Raw genomic sequence first — 20,371 nt, forward strand, 5'->3', positions numbered from 1 at the left:
GTAAGTGGTGACGAGGATCGAACCCAGTGCCTCACACATGTGAGGCGAGTGCTCAGCCACTGAGCTATAACCCCAGCCCAGCACTATCTTTTGAACACCTTAGGAGCTCAATAAATATCTGGCTAGTAAATTCCCTGACTTCAGATAAGAAGGAGGTCAAAGCCGAGACTTGGACTGGCTGTCCCACAGCTGTGTGATCTCAGGTGACTACCTTACCTTCTTTTACCTGTTTGCCCAGTGAAAATATCACAATGCCTATTTGAAGGCACTGTCATCAGGATTAGAATAAAGGACGATTACGCTCAGTGAACAACTCCCCAGCTCAGAGTGGGGGTCCCACATATGATGGTTCCTCCACTCCTCTACCTGTTCTCCTTGCGCCAAGCTTCCAAGCACCTCTCTGAACACAAAGGCTGCTCCCTTCATCCAAGGCTTCTATAAGGCAAAGGGCACCTCAGCCCCGGGGAGACGTACTGGGTCCAGGTTACTTGAGAGCTTCTTACTGTGGGGTTGGGTGATTCTCCTTGTGCATCAGGGGCCTCAACACCTCCCTCTCCAGAGACACCTGCCCTTGAGGTCCAAGCATAAGTCTTCTCTCTTCCTTTAGAAGGAGCTCCTTGATGTGAGGTGTTTAAACACCCCTGACCCTTCCATTCCTGTCACCCTATGCCATCATAGGAGAGGTCCCCAACTCTCATCTGGAACTGATCAAAGCACACAGGAGCCCCAGGATTCCTTGTATAACTTTACTCACAAACTGCAGACCTGTAGGGCTGGCTCAGCACGGAGGGTGTGTTCTTACCAGTGGCAAAACAAAGACGGGAAAAATCAAAACGTGGAGACAGCACATTTGTTAATACTAACCATTTTAATTTAAATTAATAGCATTTTTGGAAGACAAACGCAATTGATAGAAAATATAAAAACTTTTACTGTACAAATTTTACATCACATTGAAAAAAAAAAAAAAAGTAAAATGTGTGCCTCGTGGCCATGGAAGACGCCAGGTGCATACAAACTGATGACATCCTGAGCAATGCTGTGTCCCCAAGTCATTCCACAACAACAGCCTGAGAGGGCTTTTCACTCCCTTCAGGGACCACAGGAAGAAATGCCAGAAGATGGCACAGGGTGTTTTGATTTGGTGACATGGAGAGGTCAACTTTGCTCCACGCTGCTCAGGACTAGCCAGGATTCAACCTTTGAGTCACAAAGAAACCCGGGGAGACTAGAGACTGGTGGTTAAAGGCCTCGGAGGTGAGGCTGGGAACTAGGGGTGCCTGGAAGGGCCAAAGCTTCTTGGGCTCCATTCTTAGACCCCAGTGGGGACCTCTGCAGCCCCAGGGAGCCCTGGGCCTTCTCCATCCCTTTCACAGTGGGCCGTGAGCACTGAATTCACAGTATCTGTCATCCTTCATGCGTTTCCAAGGCAGACGGGGAGGGCACACAGAAGGGTGGGCTCGTCTTCCTAACCTCAATTCACAGTCACTTAAATAAAAAAAGGGAGAAGGGGGACCCTTGTGGAGGATCTTCCTAAATGACAGGCAGTGCAGAGGGGGCTGGCAGAGAGCCAGAGGCTGTCCAGGCCTTGGGGGGAAGAGGAGGGCCCCCAGCACCTTAGCCTTACCATCAGGGCCAAGAGGCTTCTGGGTTCCTGGTAGATACCAGGCTCCTGGAAGACGGTCAGTTCCTTAAGACAGGGACTGTGGCTGTTCCTACCTCTGGGTCCCCAGCACTTGCACAAGTCCACGAGGGAGCCCCCTGAACCTTGACATTCACGAGACAAAGGGAGATTGATTTTCTGAGGGAGATGGGGAGGTGCTGAGCCCGACACACCCAACTGTCCACTAGCCCTTGGCAGCACAGGGTTGGGGGGGTCTGCAGTCCCCTCTGGGGTGCTGTAGGTATGCTGCAGCCACAGAGGCAGCGGCCACATGGCTTTGAAGGGGGGAAGTCACAGGGAGGCAGACACAATGACAGAGCTGACCCCAACTGGCCTACAGTTCCTCTTTCTCCTGCCCACAATGACCAAAAAAAGTAAGGATGTCACAGTCCCACGGTACCCTGCACCGCTGTACTGTCACATACCCCCAAAGAGGGTAGGGCGGAGGGCCTGGAGAGAGGGAGGCAGTTTCCCAGCTTCTGGAGCAGAGTGGCCTGTCCTATGTGACATTGGGACCTGACTCTGGTGCTAGGGAAGGCTCTGAAGACCTGGGGCTCTGCTAGGTGGCCTAACTGAAAGAGGTGGGAGCCACATGGCTGCCCTTGTCTGAGCTCAGAGCGAAGCACCTCCCCTCGCATCTCCACCCCATCTCCCTCCGTCTCTCCTTTGTCTGTGCAGCCCCATGAGACCCAACCTCCACTTAAAGGCCTCTTTTCCATTGGGCACTTTTCTTTGTGATAGTTCTACAGAGGACAGGTGGGGTTCAATCACATTAAAGGTGTTCCCAAATCCAGTCCCCCCACCCCTCCGCCGCTGGTTTGAATGGACACAAGCAAAAGGCCTGATGTTGCCAGAGAGGGTTCTGCAGATGCGGGGGCTCCCTGGGGGTCTAACTGGAAAGGCTGGACTGCCTCATGCCCCCGTCTCAGCTCTGAGCATGGAGAGAGGAGTCAGGGATGGGTGAAGGGGTTCAATAGGGTTGGGGAGTGGGAAGAGGCAGGCAGTTCTGGAACCTTCTAGTAAAACGGATGGGATGGGTTTCTAAAGTGCCAGGGTCACCCTGTGGCCAGAAAGCGGGGTTCAGGCCCCTGATGGCTGTCTCTTTCCCCCTCCCTTTACCATATTCCTTGTTCTGACTCACCAATTCCCCGTGACATGTGCAGCTACCAGGCTGACCCTAGCCCTGGGGTCAGATGTCAGTCACACATTCGGATGTGTCTAAAACCACAAGTGCCTGCTGGGGGCTTCAAGAAACACATTTCCACGGTGTGTGGACAGTTCTTCTCCACGTAGCAGAAACCCTGGCTAGGAACCACCCAGATGCTGTCTGGGCTCTGCCTTTACTTTTGCAACAGAAACAGCCTGGATTAGAGGGAGTCACAGGGTCTATCCAAGTTCTTTAGGGAATTCTGACACTTGTAAATCCAGCTTGGTTCCCAGCCAGGGTTTCCTCTGCAGAATGAGGAAGGGATAATGTCCCTTTGATAGGACAAAGGGGGAATCCCAGATGGAGACTCCCTATGGATGGGTGTTAGGGCCAAGGCAGAGGCCAGGTCACACCATGGGCTGCCTCCCCCAGAACAGCCATAATCACGATGCTTTTCCTCCTTCTGGCCCAACCCTGGGCCCCTCACGGTTACAAGTCCTCCACAAGGGACAGCCACTTCCGCCACCCCAAGGTGCCAGCGCCCCTACACATGGACTGTTTATTATTACCTATTGTAAAACATGAAGTCCGCTCCGCAGAGACGTACATGTAAACATTCGCTGTCAGTCAGACAGATCTGGTGGTGGGTGGCGTCATCTCAAATGGCAGGTGTGTGGCTCCATCTCCAGGACCCACGCGTCTTGGTGACGAACAGTCTGAATGGAGGACTCGTGCTCCTCGTGTGCAGCGCTGGGCAGGTGGAGTGTTTTGGTTTTTATTTATTGATTTCTGTCGTGGTGGTTGTTGGTGTGTTTTAGAAACACATTTGCAAAAGAAAGAAATGGGTGGTCGAAAAACCGCACGGCCGACTACATCTTTGGATTACTGGACTCCAGGGCGCCCAAGCCGAACCTTTCAAAGCGGGGTACAACTTTGCTGCTGTTAATGCTGCGAAGAGGAACAAAAACACGGGTTACGGCCTGCTGGTCTTGTCCAACACTGGGGTGTTGGTTAAAGAACAGGCTAGTTCCAGAAGCTTAGCAGAGGACCCAGCCCCCACCAAGGAGCGACAATGACTGCTCAGCCCATAGCCTTGGCAGAGCTGCCCCTGGTCCCCCAAGTCCTGGGCCTCGGCCACACTTCCCTCCTGGGGGTAGCGATGTGGCTCATACACCTCTGACTCCCTGGTACCTGGGGTGCGCCGTAACCGCTGTGGGCTCATTTGAATAGCTCCTCACTGGCTTCCCGAGAACACCCTTGGTCCACGCAGAATTGGGAAAGAAGAGAGACCTAAGCCCCAGCACCAGGAGTTACACATAAGCTCCTTCTACAAATGGTGACCAAATGTTGGGTCCACTAGGGCCACCTGGGAGGCAGACTGAGGTGAAGGCTCCCAGAGGCCCATGCCAGAGATCCAAAATGAGCAGCTTTGCACAGAGGGTGGGGGCCATCTGCATTCAGTGAGCAGCACAGTGGCCCGTCTTCCCCACCCCGACGAATGCTGACCTGGGGTCCATCTATATAGCCCCCGGCAGATGCGAAGGGAGAAGAGTGGGGTTGGGCTGGGGAAGCAGCTTTGTTTTGGGTAGTGGAGTTGTTTGGAGACAGGCTCTGCTCTGCTTTAGGACAACGTTTCTGAGTGTGTTGCTGAGGACCCAGCCCAGCCCTTCGGAGCAGGAGTCTGTCAAGGCAACAGGACTTTGAGTGTCTACTGCCCCAAGTCTACAGAGGACCCAGGAACCCAGAGAAGACTCCTTGGCGCCGGTCTTGGGGCAGCTCTGAAGTCATTCCACTCCTTGTAGGACAGGATCCTCACGGGTTAGAAGCCAAGCACCCCGCCGCCCCTGTGCTCTGAGCAGTCAGCAGGAGGCTCATTCAGGTGTTAGAAGAGAACAGGGCCACCCGACAGACAGAAGCAAGTCAGCCCTCTGAAGGACAAGAGGAGGCGTCACCACGTCCAAGAGAGCGGCTAGAAGCTGCTGGGCCGCCCCGAGCGGGAGGCCGGGTTAGTGAGATCCTCGATCCTCGCCAACAGTTACCCAGGCACACACAGGCCACGTGGAAAGGGAAGGGGACTGGTTTTAAAAACAAACAGAGCCAAGTCTGGAGAGAGAAGTTGGAGCAGCAGAGATGGTATCCCCTGGGTTAGTGCCCGCTGGGCGTTTTGAGTGTTAGCAGAAGTGTCGCAGAGCCCAGCGGTCGATTAGGAGGAAGGAAGCCCTGGACATGCAAGTCAGCCAGGCCTACAACCTAGAGGACAGAGAAGAGGGAGAGCAGGTCAGAACCAGAGCCCACAGGGAGCTGACCCCCAGGGCAGCCGGACAGGGGATCCTCCTCCCTGCAGAGAAAGGGACCCTTCGACTCCATCCCTCAGGCCGGCAGCAGGGCAAGCCTGGAAGGGACCCTGGCCACAAGGAGCCTTTCCTCAACTGTCCCAGGGCACTGTCCCAGGCCAGGTCCATAGAGGCTTCTTAGCCCTTGACCATCAAAACTGACACCTTGGCGTTGACCACTTCCGCTCACTGGATTCCCTTTTGTTGACCTCTGGCCAGAGGAGGGGCCCTGGGAGCTGAGGTCAGTGATCCAAGATCTCTCCCACCCAGGGACAGGCCACGCGCGGTGGGGCTCAGGGCCCTGGCTGAAGGCCATTTCAGCTGTGGGATGTCACTTTGGATTATGGGGACACAATGACATGGTTAGGAGAAGCTGAGATGCAGAAGGCCGGATGCAGAGACAGGAAGAACGGGTACAAAGGGGTAACCACACACAGGCGGGGACCGAGAGAAACGATAGCAACACACTATTCCTCCAGAACTGGACAGGAGTTCTTAAAGTCAGGGTGGCCGTAACGTCCTTTCCCGTAGTAGCGGCTCCGCCAGCGGCTGGGAGTGCCCACGACCATTCACCATGAGTGGGGAGAGCGCGGTCCAGCCCAGCGCGGATGGCAGACAGGAGGAGGAGTCAGGATGGCAGGGCAGGGGGAGAGGCCAGGACCGGCCAGCACATCCGCCATCCCCCCAAAATAAAAAAGCAACAAGGCCAATGGGAAAGAAGAGAGAGAATGAGAATTAGAGGCTGTGCGTGCAGAATGGCCGTGGTGAACAGGAAGCTCGGACAGCTCATTGGGGTACTGGACCTCCCCTTCCGAGGGCTGGAATTCACAGCTTTGGGCAAGTTAAGTTCCCCCCTTTGTGATTCAGTTTCCCATCTGTGATATGAAAAGGGGGAGCGATTTGCTTTTCAGGGGATAAGAACCACCCCCTGAATGCCAGCGCCCACCTAGTCAGCCTTCTGTGCCATGGAGGAGAAAGCCAGGGCCCGGGCTGGGCAGAGAGGCCCCAGGTCTGAAGGAGCGGATCAGAGCTCAACCCTGCCGCTGTGCCCTGCCCAGCTGGTTCCTGCTCAGACCCAGCTCTGATGACTGTCTTCTGGGACCCCTCCTGCAGTCCTCCAGGGGGCGCTCCTACAGGGCCCTGTGTGCCATCACGTCACTTGGCCTGACAAGACCATCTGCTTATTCATTCAGGCACCTGTTAAACATTTGTTGCTCAGCTACTCTGTTCCTGCGACTGGTCTAGGAGCTTGGGACAAGGACAAGACAGAGTCCTGTGGCATAGAGGTTTCTCTGGAGCACATCTGCTTGTCTTATCTGATGAGATGATTAAACTGCTCACTGGTGGAGGCCCAGCCTGGGCCACCTGTGCATCCTCAGGTGTGCAGCAAGGGTGGGCTCGAGCTCATACCTCCAACAGCTAGACTGTAACCCCCAGCTGTACAGGCTGAGCACCCCTCATCTGATATCACCGATGCTCCAGAATCTGAAACTTCCCAAGTGCCGACACGGATTAGGGAGGCTCAACCAGTAAAGTCTGTGCCACTAATTCAAAATCTGAAAAATGCCAAAATCTAGCTGAGGAGGTAGCTCAGTGGTAAAGTGCTTGCCTCGCCTGTGTGAGGTACTGGGTTCAATCCCCAGCACCACATAAAAATGAATAAAGATACTGTGTATATTAAAAATGAAAAGAGAAAAAGAAAAATGCCAAAATCTAAAATATGTCTGGTCCCAAGCACTTCAGGTATGAGATGCCCAACCTGTACTGGGCCCTGATCCACCCTAAGATCAAAATGTTGAACCTAATGCATTACAAGATGTGGTATTCCCAGATGCCCAATCGCCCCCCACTCCAGAGCACCCCCACCACTGGCCTAAAGCAGCCAAGTTCACTGCTTTTCTTCAGTAATTTCTCTCACTTGTACCCTGCTGGGGTGACTCATGCTGGGACCAATCCTCACCTGAGGCTTGGGGCCTAATCAGTTTGGTGCTTCCTCAAAAGAGGACATGGCCAACTACGGGCAAGCCAAACAGCCATGAGCTAAGGTTTTGATCAAAGGGTTTTATTCATTTTTTTTTTTTTTTTTTTTGGCAGGGGTGAGGTACTGGGGATTGAACTCAGGGGCACTCGACCATTGAGCCACATCCGCAGCCCTACTTTGTATTTTATTTAGAGACAGGGTCTCACTGAGTGGTTTAGTGCCTTCTGCATTTTTGCCAAGGCTGGCTTTGAACTTGCAATCCTCCTGCCTCCACCCCCGGAGCTGCTGTGATTACAGGTGTGTACCACCGTGCCCAGCCAACGGGTTTTAAAAGAACATATGACAGACTTATCCCTGGAAGGCCTCTCTGACCTGTTCCAGAAAGAGGGATGCTACCACCACACGTCTGGGCACCAGGGGTGAGCTCTGGGCCTGCAGCTTCTCCAGGGACTAGGTGGAGACAGGGGCTGGGGGCCAGGGCAGCCTTGGCAGGGGGGTTAGCCACCAGGTTCTTGCCCTCTACTCCCCATCTAGGGCGCTCCTATCTATCTATCTATCTATCTATCTATCTATCTATTGATTGATTGTCTGTCTGTTTTGGTTTTTTGGTACCAGGGATTGAAGTCAGGGGCACTCAGCCACTGAGCCACATCCCCAGCCCGATTTTATATTTTATTTAGAGGCAGGGTCTCACTGAGTTGCTTAGCGCCTGGCTTTTGCTGAGGCTGGCTTTGAACCTGCAATTATTTGTTTTAAATATTGGGGCTCTGTGGAAGGGTTCACTTTTAGAAAGAGTCTTTGGCCTTAAAAAGATCTAAAACTATTCATCTCAATCCAGGAGCCCAGCCTGGTTGTCAATTATGGCCTGCCACCTGTTTCTATATAATCCACCCACCAAGGAAGATTTTGACTTTTCTAATGGTTGGTAGAAGGGGAAAAAAAAAAAAAGAATATTTCACGATGTATGAAAATGACACAAACTCAGATTTCCATGATCAAGAGCAGCTGGCCCACAGCTAGCTGGCTGGCCTCCATCTTGACAGTGGGGGGTCCTGCCCTAGAGTCGTGGTAACAGAGACGCTCTGCACACTGCGAATGCCAATGTCAGGTTAGAATCTGAACTTCCTTCTTGGCCTGCAGAGTCTAAAATATTGACCAGATGACTCCTCTCAGCAAAAGTTTGTGCCCCCTGGATCTTATCCAGCCTCCACTTTTTATAGTTGTAGAAAATGAGGCTCAGAATTCAGGCCCCAGATCCCCACAACAAAGGTCGTGGCAGGGCAGAGGTCTTTTTTGGAGTGTTCTGGGCAAGGCCACCAGAGAGAGAGAGAGAAGGAAGGGAACAAAACAGAATGCAAGAGAGGTGACGGTGGCTTCTCTGCCCTGCAGGGACTGCCTTCAGGCCCGGGGTACAAAGGTCGTGTGATTACATAAAGAGGGGAAGGGCGTCAGGCACCCAGTTACTGCACAAGGCTGGGGCACAAGGCTGAGTGACCTGGGGCCAGTTTTTGATGCTCAACACCTCTGATTTGAGCACCAGGTCTGAGTCACGCCATTCTAAGGATCCTGGCTCTGCTTGTTGTGGGGTTACTCAGCACCCACGTGGCTCTGACTTCCAACCCGCCCTCCTGCCCCTCCCAGGGCAGAACCTTCTCTCCTGGCCTCACCTGGTCATAGTGGTATGTGGATGTTCCCAGGTGTGAACTGGGGGAGTTTGCCTGTCAAAGGGAGTCTTCAACATAAAGTTGGCAAACGAAACCCTGGCATCCCTGGGGCTAATGTGCTCTGTACCCCTCCCAGAGCAGGGGGTTGGGCCCAGCAGAAAGTGCCTGCTGGGACCCCAGGTGAGGCCTGGGGCCTGCTGGCAGGTCTGGCTCGGTGAGGGGTACTTACTCAGCGGACTTCCAGAAGTGCCCAGGGTGGGAGAGCCTGCGGTTCAGCTTGGGCAGCTTCTCCAGCATGTCCATCAGCAGGCTGAAGCTGGGTCTCTCCTGCAGGTCGAATGCCCAGCAGGCAGACAGGATCTCCTGCAAATAGAGCTGCCCTCAGTGCTGTGGGAGCTGGTGGGAGGGAGAGGGCATGGCCAGGGGCCTCCACCAAGGGACCCTCCAATGCTCTCAAGCACCTAGCTGGTATCCTCCCGCCCCCAGTACCCTGTGACATGGAGTGCTGAGAAATAACCGTATTTCAGAAGAGCTCTTAAGCTTCCAGTTTAAAATGAAATGCATGAACTTGCCAGCTCCCTCCTCCCTTCTTAGACCCCCCACTCCTGAAATAACAGGGGAACAGATGGGGGTGGGAAAGAGAAGTGGCAGGGTCAGGGGCTGGTTCTTGGAAGATGGAAATTGGAAGGCACAGCGCTCACAGGTGACATGCGAGGTGCTCGGAATATTGTGCAGGGTGGGCTGCAATGGAGACAACCGAGGCAAGGGCCTCGGCGTCCCCAAGAAGGCCTAAAACAGATGTGGCAGCTGAGAGCCAGCAGAGGAAAGCCCTTCTCACTGTGGCATTTGGATCCACGCATGCGCACAGCACACCCACAGCCTTGTGATTCAGGAGATGCCCCTGTGGGACAACAGGCCCGCACAAGTGCAGGACACAGACACTCAACATAGCAACACAGGCTGTCAGCACCGCAGGAGTGTGATCCAAAACACAGCAGACCCCATGGGGTGCTTCCAGAGAAAGACCAGAGACAATCAGAACAAAACCCTGCCTTCCAGAAGTGTACGTGTAAGGAAGGTCCTCTACCCATTTACAAATATCAGGAAGAAAAGAAGTTCACAGAATTAGCCAAAGGGGAAGGAAGGGAAGAGAGGGGGATGGGAACGGGAAAGACGGTGGAATGACCTGGACATCACTTTCCTGTGTTCATATATGAACACACAACCAGCAAAACTCCACATCACGGACAACCACAAGATGGGATCCTAATTAGAATAAGTCCTACTCCACGTATGTATCCTATGTCAAAATGCACGCTACTGTCATGAATATCTTAACAAGAACAGCAACTAAAACGATTAGGGTATAATAAAAATAAAAGTGCTTAAAAGCAAAAACATCATTTCTGAACCCCAACAGGAGCAGTGTTAGAAAATCAAAAGCAAGGAAATTCCCCAGGCTGTGGACACTTTTAGATAGGAAGGGACCAAAAGTATGAAAGGACAGAGACTCATTGAGAAGGACCGAATTCCACCCAATGGGAATTTCCACCAGAGAAAACAAGCAACAGGGCAGGAAGTTATCAAAGAAAAACATAAAATTTCCCAGAAGCATTCAAAGCAAACAGGAATCTTCAGCTGAAAAGGCCCAACAGAAAAATCTCCCTTAAAAAAATTTCATGAAATGTTTCAATAGCAAGGATAAACAAAAGATCCTAGATGCTTCTGGAAAGAACAAGACACAGCATCTCTAAAAGGTTGAGAATCAGCCCAACAGCAGATTTCTCAATAACGCACTGGGTGTGAGTGGACAGCAGAGCAAACATTTGGGTTCTGAGGGAAAATGATTGTGAACCTAGAATTTTCCTCATGGCGTGCAGAGAAAATAAGGACTTTTTTAGCACGCAAGGATTTAAAGATGTGGCAGTGTCTTTCGGTTTCACTCTCATTTTGCTGGAGGAAAAATAAAGGAGGAAAGTTATGAGCGATGAAGAATCATGCAAGTGACCCAGGAATGAATCACAAACAACAACAACAACAAACTCAGAAGGACCATGGCACTGCAGCAAGCCTGAAATCCCATCGATTTAAATCATCAGAAAAGTATGGGACAGGGATGGGAGGGAAGGGAGGGGGCAGGGGGTTAGAAATGATGGTGGAATGCGATGGACATTATTATCCAAAGTACATGTATGAAGACACGAATGGGTGTGAGTATACTTTGTGTACAACCAGAGATATGAAAAATTGTGCTCTGTGTGTATAGTAAGAATTGCAATGCATTCTGCTGTCATATATAAATTTAAAAAATGAATTAAAAAAAGAGTATGGTACAGAGGCCATTCAATAAACAATAAAGGCAGAAGGAATACGAAGACCTTAGGAGCCAGGCGTGGTGGCATACACCAGTAATCCCAGTGGCTCGGGAGGCTGAGGCAGGAGGATCACGAGTTCAAATCCAGCCTCAGCAAAAATGAGGTACTAAGCAACTCAGTGACACCCTGTCTCTAAATCAAATACAAAATAGGGCTGGGGATGTGGCTCAGTGGCCGAATGCCCTTGAGTTCAATCCCTGGTACCCCGCCCCTCAAAAAGAAACCCCTCAGGAATATGGTAAAACTGTCTGTTCTTTCAACAAGAAAAAAAAAAGCTGGGCCCGGTGGTGCCTGTAGTCTCAGTTACTCAGGAGGCCAAGGCAGGAGGATCACTCAATCCCAGGAGTTTGAGGTCAGCCTGGACTACACAGGGAATCCTCATTGGGGAGAGTAAAAAAGCAATTAGAATCTATAGGAGGGGCTGGGGTTGTGGCTCTGTGGTAGAGAGCTTGCCTAGTACATGTGAAGCACTGAGTTTGGTCCTCAGCACCATATAACAAAAATAAAGGTATTTTGTCAATGTTCAACTACAAAAAAGAAAAAAGAGGGGCTGGGGCTGTAGCTCAGTGGTAGAGCATTTGCATCTTCAACACCACATAAAAATAAACAAATAAAATAAAGGCATTTACTGTCCATTTGCAACTACAAAAAAAAAAAAAACTTTAAAAAAGAAACTTCAGGAAAAACCTAAAATTTCACAGGAAAGTCATGGTCCAAATGTGAAGCCAATAAAATTGGGAGCCTTTGAGAATCGATGGAGCGTAAGAGCTAGGCCCACAAAGAAGAAAATGTAATCCCAATGTGCCACCCACCTGGCTTTAATTCCCCACCTTTTTTTTTTTTGGTACAGCCTTGAACCCAGGTGGACTCTACCACTGAGCTACAGTCCCAGTCCTTTTAATTTTTTATTTTGGGACAAGATCTTGCTAAATTGCTAAGCTTGGTCTGGAACTTGCGATCCTCCTTTCTCAGCCTCTGGAATAGCTGGGAACACAGGCATGCGCCATTGCACCTGGCTTCAATCTATGTTCTTAGAAAGCTTCTACACTCTGGTCTAAAAGAAATCCTTCCAATTAGTCCAGGCATCTGAAGATGCTCATTTAAAATGACATTACATTTGATCTACTTTGTTCTACTGGAGTGTCTGTCATCAGATTCAAGTGCAAAATATTTGGACAGGATCGCTTCTCCGGGAAGGACCCTGGCTGCTCACCAACAGTACCAATCCCTCATCACTCAAAGAAAGCCTTCCGATTAGTTCAGGTCACTGGCTATGCTACAGAATCATCTGAGGAGCTTTTCTAAAAAATAAAAATAAATTAACTATGACTTTAGTCTCATCCCAGGCTGATTAAATCCGTATTCCTGTGGGGGAGCCCCTGACCCTGGTGTATTTACAAAGCTGCCAGATGATTCTGACTTGTAGCTGAGCCCTGCCTCTCCTGCGGCCCCCGTCCAGCTCCGACGCTCTGCTCCAAGGTGCTAAGTGTGCAGAAGGGGAACCCAGGTGGTCGCCAGGAGAACTTGATAAAAATTTTTTTTTTTTCCCCAGATATAACATTCACACACTCTGATTTATACAAGGACGTCCTTCTGAATATTACCATAAAGGTCAAATTAGAAATAACCTCGACAGGCAGTGACAGAGGCAGTGACATGGTGGTGCAGCCAGAGGCCACACAGACAATAGGATTTGCTAATGATTTGAGATAATGAGCAAAATAAAATGTCATGTAAAAGAGACGTTGTGAACTGACAGCAGCTGCTCTGGCTGCCATCTGAGCTGCCCCAGAGCCCAGGCAGGAGGCTGCAGCCACCCCCAGGAGCCCAGCCCCATGTCCAGAGTCCACCATGACCTTCCTGAGGTGCCCAAGGACACCTCCTGGGGAAGGCAGCCTCTGACTGACTCAGGCCCAGAGCAAGGCCCAGAGGACACTCCAGGGGTGGGGAGGTGCTTGTCACCTAGCCTGCCTAGCACCTGAGCTGCAGGGGTCTCCAGGGGGCAAAGCCTGGTGTTGGAGCTGTGCATGAGCATTTGATGCCCTTCTTGGGGGAGTGTATCTGTACAATTATTGTGTACTTAAACTAGAAGACAGGCATTTCTGTGAAACCAAGTGAATCTATCAAATTGCCATTTTAAATGAGTCCTCTGAAGATGCCCTAGCTGCTCGCTACCAGTCCATAAAGGAATCTACTGAGATCTAGCAGGTCTTGGAGGAAGATGAGGCTGATGCCTGTAAACCCAGCAGCTTGGGAGGCTGAGGCAGGAGAATTGAGGGTTCAAAGCCAGCCTCAGCAAAAGCGAGGTGCTGAGCAACTCAGTGGGACCCTGTCTCTAAATAAATTACAAATAGCGCTGGGGATGTGGCTCAGTGGCCAAGTGCCCCTGAGTTCAATCCCTGGTACTCTAAAAAAAAAAAAAAAAAAAAAAAAAAGATGAAGCTGAATTCATCCTCTGTCTAGAGTTTGCAGGTGATGATCCTGCCAACATGGCTCATGACTTTAGAAACGCACAGCCTCCAGAGGTCTAAACCTGGATGACTGTTTCCACTGTTCTGCTGCCCAGATACCTGAGGGAGTTACTAATGACAGGGCTGTGTCGTCCCCTCTGGTGCGTGAACATGGACACATGCTTATCCCTATCACACCGACAGTGCCGAGGCCAGGAGTTTACAGATTGTGCTGTGACCGGGAGACTTACAAGTGCAAGGAAACCATTCAAGAAAATCTGTTCAAAAATGAGAATTCAGCAACTATGAAATTCAGCATTGTGAGAACAAGTTTGTCATGGAAACTTCGATTTGTTCTTGAGCAGTCAAGAAAAATATTAGGTGTTGATGGGCCTGACTCTGGACCCTCTTGGAGGAAGGCTTATCTTGCTCATGGTGCAGCAGGGATGTCCTAACATAGAATGCAATATTTGGGGACAAAGTGCTGTCAGAACACTAGCAAGAGCAATTTCCTTGTTCCTTTGACAGGAAGTTATTCCCCTGTTGGTACACGGCCAGCCTGCGTGGCAGCTTCTGAACCCTTGGTGTCTGGACTCCCGTAATATGATATGTTGTGTATCACCTCTGGCCTATCGTGACTGTCATATGTAAACTGGCACATACCCACTATAAAAGCTATTTTTTGCTGTGCAATTCAGCAGATGCAGTTCTCTGAAATGGTCTCTGGAGGGGTGTCTCCGCACCCCCAAGCTCCCCACAGCCAATGCTGGAAGAGCCGGCCCCTCAGCAATTATGGAGAAAGATCTGATGCCAAAGCTTATCCCCACTATTTGTATTTTGAGTGGTGATTTTTAAATTTTTCTTTCGTATAAATATTATATAAGAATTGATTCTCTTTTCATCTCACCAATAATTAAAAACTTCATCTTAAAAAAAAAAAAACCCAGAAAGACAGGGGCTGGGCACCGTGATGCACACCTATAATCCCATTGACTTAGGAGGCTGAGGCAGGAGGATCACAAGTTGGAGGCCCTAAGCAACTTAGCAAGACTATATCTCCACCCACCCCCTGAAAAAAGACTGGAAGGAAATGAAGACAAAAGTTAACGTGGGGTGATACAGGATGGGCTTTATTTTTTTCTTTAGGCTTCCCTGCTTTCCCTCATTTTCAATAAGCGAGTATTGTTTTTAGTGTCTAATTTGACACCTGAAGTGGCAGAGCTGAGACCACTGAGGAGTGGTCTCTTCCCTGATGGCTGAAGGAGGGGCAGCCAGGTCATACCCTCCCCAGTCCAACCTCTAGCCCTGCGTCCCTCTGGGTGGCTACTCACGGTGACTTCCTTCCCCAGGCTGACGGAGGCCAGGACTCTCTTCATGCCTTCCCCGCTTCCAATCTGCCAGATCAAGGCCTCTGCGGGCTGGTGCTTAAAGGGCCAGTCTCTTGCTTGTAGTTCATACCAGACAGTCCTGTGGGGTCGTCCATAGGGTGAGCTCCCGCCCGGGGCTCCGTGGCCAGAGACCTGGCTGCCACAGAGCCAGGAGCCAAGCCTGAGGACCAGCACCCTTCTCCAGCCCTCCTCCTCTCCAGGCTTTGGGTGATGGTGTGATGGCATCCCTGAGGCCCCTCCCAGCCTGCTGCGATGCTGGTGAGAGGGCCAAGGCAGCGCAGGAGGGATGGGGTCAGTCGGCCCAAGTAGGAGCCCAGCTTCGCCACTCTCTACTGAGAGATCCTGGCACACAACTGCCCAACCAGAGGGGCGGACGCCTGGATCATGAGGATGTTGAAGTAGTAACAAAATACCACGCCCAGCTCAGGGACACATCATGTTTAGGCAATGACACAGTCCAAGGTCAGGGAGGAGAGTTGGCCCTCACGGACCCCCGTGGGAAAGACACCCCCAGAGAGTGCAGAGTGGCTGGGGGTGAGCCTTCCTCAGCCTCTTCAAATCCCCTTAGCGTTCTCAACTTACTGGGACAGGGACACTAATTACACCTGCACGGTCCAACGTGGGGACCACCTGCAGCATGAGGCTGCTGAGCAACCCACACCGGACTCCGAAGACTTAGTAGGAAAAAGAATATGAAACACCTCCTTGATTTTTTTTATATTGATCAAACATTAAAATGATAACATTTTTAAAATATTTATTTCTTAGTTATAGATGGACACAATATCTTTATTTTATTTTTATGTGGTGCTGAGGATCAAACCCAGGGCCTCGCATGTGCTAGGCGAGCGCTCTACCACTAAGCCACAACCCCAACCCATAAAATGATAATATTTTAAATAAACTGATTGTTAAAACTAATTTTTTTTTTTTTTTTTTTGTTTTGTTTTTTGGTATCAGGGATTGAACTCGGGTCGACCACTGAGCCACATCCCCAGCCCTATTTTGGGTTTTATTTAGAGACTGAGTTGCTTAGCACCTCACTATTGCTGAGGCTGGCTTTGGACAAGCCATCCTCCTGCCTCAGCCTCCTGCCCCGGATTGGGGCCCTCCTGCTTGTCCTTGGTGCACTGGGGGCCTGCTCACCCAAAAGCATAGACGTCCGCGGCTTTGGAGAAGGGCAGCTGGTCCTCGTCCTTCCCAGGAGTCATCTCGCGCACGATCTCAGGGGCCAGGTAGCACAGCCAGTCGTGGGACAGCTTGAGCTGGTTCTCACGCCTGGAGGCCAGGATGAGAATACAGGCCCTTCAGTGGGCAGCAAAGAGACCTGCCCTGCCCACATCTGCCTCGGGGCCAGCAAACCACCCCAGCCCCGTGCAGAAAAGGCACCCGAGCACAGAACGCTGCTCCTGCTCCTACACGGGTGCTTCTAGGGACTGTCCCGGGGACCCTCCCTGGGCTCCTCTAGGAAAGCAGGCCAAGGATGGTACTGGCAGGGACCTGCATGTGAAGGTGCCCAAGTCTTTCTGCTGGGAGGGTGGGACAGTCTGCCCGGGTCTCAGGCCTGCCTGCGGGGCCCTGCAGCCCAGCTGCCGCTCTCTCTGGTGCGGGGAGACAGCCTTTCTCCCTACCCTGCCCCCTTCAAGACCAGAGGAAATAAAACCTGAAGCTCTTCCTCATCATGGGGACGTGACCCTGGTCCCTCATCCAGTTCTGTGAGCAGTGAGGTGACACATGAGTCAGGGGACCCAGACTCCCTGTGAATCAAGCACCAGGAGGGACTCAAATCTCACCAGATGGGATTCTGGACCAGAACCACAGGGCAGGACCACACCAGCCTGGGCTTTTCTGTGGGGAGGGCCATGTGCATGGACCCCAGATACACCCAGCACGCCAGCTTCTCCGGTCCCACCCACACACCAAGGCCAGCTCACCGTTCTTCTCGGACCACTCCTGAGATCCCAAACAGCCCAAAGTCTGTGATGACCACTTTGCCATTGTCGTAAAAGACATTCTTGGATTTGAGATCCTTGTGCACGATGCCCTTGGCATGAAGATACCCCATGCCCTGGGAAGATAGCAAGCCTCAACATTAGTCAAAGTGACGATGACTGAGCTCCAACTTGGGCCAGGCCCTGGGCGGGATGCTTCAGAGGGGAAGTTACTTGCCCCTAACCACACAGCAGTTAAGTAGCAGAGCTCAGATCGGATTCTAAGCCAGCGAATACTCTGTCTACACCATTGGGCTACCAAATAGCCACCTCACACTTGGATAAGATGTGGATAGGGTGATTGGTGGGGGGGTCAGGAAGGTTGACTATATACAGATCAATAATGCTGGCTGGGGTGTAATTCAGCTGTACAAAATGCATGAGGCCCTGGTCTGATCTCCAGGACTGCTAGCTAAAGAAATAAAATAAAATACCATAAAGGGCCCAGATGAGCTGCAGTCTCCATCAGGATTTACACAGCTCATTTCTGCTCTCAGGTGGGGCAAGGGCTCAGAAAGGGAGACAGAGAGACCTTTCTAGAGGGGTCCCCAAATTTGGGTATTCCCAATATCCATGCTGTGGCCAAAGAAGCCCTGGATGAAAACTGCAATCCAGGTCTCACGGTCCATCTCTGCTCGGATTCTCCCTCCCTAGTTGTGTAGCCTTGGACGCAGTGCTAACTTCTCTGAGCCTCGGTCTCCTCATCTGTCAAGTGCAAGGTGGGAAATTGCTGATCAGTGCTCTTTGGACTGGACACTGATGAGCCAGATGCATGGAACACAGGTGACTGACACAGAGTGATCTCATCCAAGGTCAAAGCTGTTTTCAACCCCCAAGCCCAGGCCTCCTGCAAAGCCCAATACCCTGGGGACCAGAGAGAGGCACCAAGGCTGAAATGGACCCCCTCCAGCTCGGAAAGAAGACATTGCTACGGTTCAGATCTGAAATGTCCCCAAAGGTTCATGAGCTGGAAGCACAGTCCTCAGAGCAGCAAGGTTCAGTGGTGGCTTTGAGGCAGTGACTCTGGCCCTCCCTCCCTCCCTCGGTTTCCTGGCTCAGGTCAGGCCCAGAGCAAGGGAGTCTGGGGACCGTGGACTGAGACCATGGAAACCATGAGCCCCGAACAAACTTCTCCTCCTCCCAACTGTTCCTATCAGCTATTTTGGTCAAAGTGATAAAAATCCCCCTGACCTCCCACAGTCGAGGGAGCTTTAGGCCTTATGCAGACATGTCCCAGGCCATACAGGGGTCTGAGGGTGATGTTTAGGGACAAACAAGCCACATCTAGGAAAGAGGATCTACCAACCATGAGGCAGAACCAGAAGCAACTCAGCCCTAGCCGGAGCGCAGTCCCGGTGGGTCCGGAGGGCGCTGGAGAATTTAAACAAGGCGACTCCCCTCTGGAAGGGCCTGGGGTGTGTGTGCAGCTGCTGGGGCTCCACCCCCAGGCCTGCTGAGAGCGGTCACCTGACAGGGGGACAGGGAGCTCCGGGAAAGAACAGCTTGCTTCATTTCCCAAACCCTGATCTGAATGCAACATCTGCCCACTTCCCAAACCAAACCCAGGCCCGCACCTTGCCCAGGAGCCACACAGAGGCCCAGACAGGGACCAGCTGTGGACCTAAGGTCAAGCAGCTCGCCCTCTCTGAGGCTTATTTACAAAACAGGTGTCACAGACTGAGAAAGGCCAGTTTACAAAGACAAGATGAAAAGCGTTGGGTCTGGAGTACCGAGTCTCCTTTCCCAGAATTTCGTGTTTCCGTGGCCACTCCTGACCTCAGACCCTCTCCTAACCAACAGTTAGGCCCCTTTTACTTAGCTTGGCCCCCCCCCCCCCCCCCCCGCCCCAGAGCATCAGAGATGAATGTATGAAGGAAGTTGTGGCTGGAAGGCCCATAGGGGAAGAAGATGGTTTCGCAGCAGGAAAGAAATCAAATAAGCCAGCAGAGGCCGCTTCTGAAACCTTTTAGTAATTTCCTTCCTGGTTCCTGGAATCTCCAGGTGTCATTGATCATGACTCAGGAGCCAGGCAGCCTCCCAGCTCTGGGAGGACTGGAGAGGGCTTGGGGGAGTGGGGAAGGCGGGGGACTTGGAGGAAGCAAGAGGAAACCTCCCCCAGCTCCCGCTGGCCTGTGCTTAGCCACGGGGACACGTCACATGGCAAACTTGGTTCGTCCACAAATGTCGCTGTGATTTTTGATCCCACGTGCACAAAATGGACTGAAGGTCAGAACAGGGGAGGAGAGGGAGGGGGGCAGGCAGGACAACAAGGAGGAGAGAAAGACAAAATGGAAACTCGATGGCGCTGGTAGAAGAAAGCTTTTTAGCACAAACCGAGGAGGAGAGGAAGTCCCATCTATCAGTATTCTAATTTTTATTTGGGCCTCTTTGTTGCTAAAGAAAGCAACCAATGAGCTTTTCTTTCACTTTTAAGGAATTACTGTTGAAATGATGAAAGAAAGCCCTGGGAGCCTGCCCTCGAAGAATATAGATGTGGAAACTTTAAGGCAGAAAGTGTGGGTCCCTTTGTGCCCCAGAAGCTAAATACCAGCCCCCTTATCCCAGTCCCCTCATTCAGTCACCAATCCAAATAGACCCTCAACAAATGCCCTGCCTTGTGCCAAATTCTCTCTGCACAGAGGACTGCATTTTATCCTTGCACAGATCCAATGAAGGAGGGTGTATTGATATCGCCATTTTACAAGGCTCAGAGAGGCGCAACAACCTGCCCAAGGTCACACACCTGGTGTGAACAGGAGCCAAACTGTCTTCAGAACATAACTGAGAACCTCTCCAACTAATTTAATTCTATCGATGTTGACCAAGTGAACAGCTCTGACTCTGAGAAGGAAGAGGGTGGGCCCCACCTTGGGAGCTCCAGCTAGCAGGCGAGGCAGAGCACCCCAAACCACCCCGGCACAAGCAGGGACAGCAGGACGGGGGGGGGGGGACTGCTCTGGGACCAGCCGGAAACCCACCCTCCAGCAGCTGTACACCCCTTTACCTTGATGATCTCCTGAGCAATCTGCCTCGTCTTGTTGATGTCCAGAGACGTCTTGGGGTCCCTCACAAATGAGTGCAACGTCCGCCCCTTGCAGAAGCTGTCGAGGGTGGTGGGGTGGGTCAGAGGTCCGGGGCTTGGACAGCCTGACCCTACCCCTGTGGAGCCATTGGAGGGGACGGGGCCCACCTGCCTCCTCAGGACTCGCCACCCCTCAACATCAATGACCTTCACCAAGCCCGACACCGATCCTGGTGGGCAGGCCTTCAGGAGCACGCTCACTTGCACACTCAGAGGCCTGCCACCCTGCACGAGGAAACAGTTCACCAAAGCTCCCGGGAGTCAGGGCAGCCAGCCCACCCTCAGCAGGAAGGACGG

At 51.8% G+C, this 20,371-nt stretch overlaps 1 protein-coding gene across 4 annotated transcripts in view; it reads right to left on the bottom strand.

The window, feature by feature from the left end:
- Positions 1 to 876: 876 nt before the first annotated feature.
- Ksr1 (kinase suppressor of ras 1) overlaps positions 877 to 20,371 on the bottom strand; it is a 150,057-nt gene continuing 130,562 nt past the window's right edge. For 2 of the 4 annotated variants that reach the window (XM_077801335.1, XM_077801334.1), the window contains 6 exons: positions 19,997 to 20,093; positions 16,936 to 17,069; positions 16,148 to 16,279; positions 14,945 to 15,080; positions 9,018 to 9,151; positions 877 to 3,758 (listed from right to left, as the gene is read on the bottom strand). In XM_077801335.1, coding sequence (XP_077657461.1) covers positions 3,680 to 3,758; positions 9,018 to 9,151; positions 14,945 to 15,080; positions 16,148 to 16,279; positions 16,936 to 17,069; positions 19,997 to 20,093 — 712 coding nt within the window. In that variant the 3' untranslated portion in view covers positions 877 to 3,679. Of the gene's footprint in view, positions 3,759 to 5,611; positions 5,693 to 9,017; positions 9,152 to 14,944; positions 15,081 to 16,147; positions 16,280 to 16,935; positions 17,070 to 19,996; positions 20,094 to 20,371 lie in introns of all 4 variants that reach the window. The other 2 variants (XM_026388759.2, XM_026388754.2) reach the window with 2 other exon arrangements.

This window comes from Urocitellus parryii, chromosome 7 (genome assembly GCF_045843805.1).
Source record: "Urocitellus parryii isolate mUroPar1 chromosome 7, mUroPar1.hap1, whole genome shotgun sequence".
NCBI classification, from domain to species: Eukaryota; Metazoa; Chordata; class Mammalia; order Rodentia; family Sciuridae; genus Urocitellus; species Urocitellus parryii.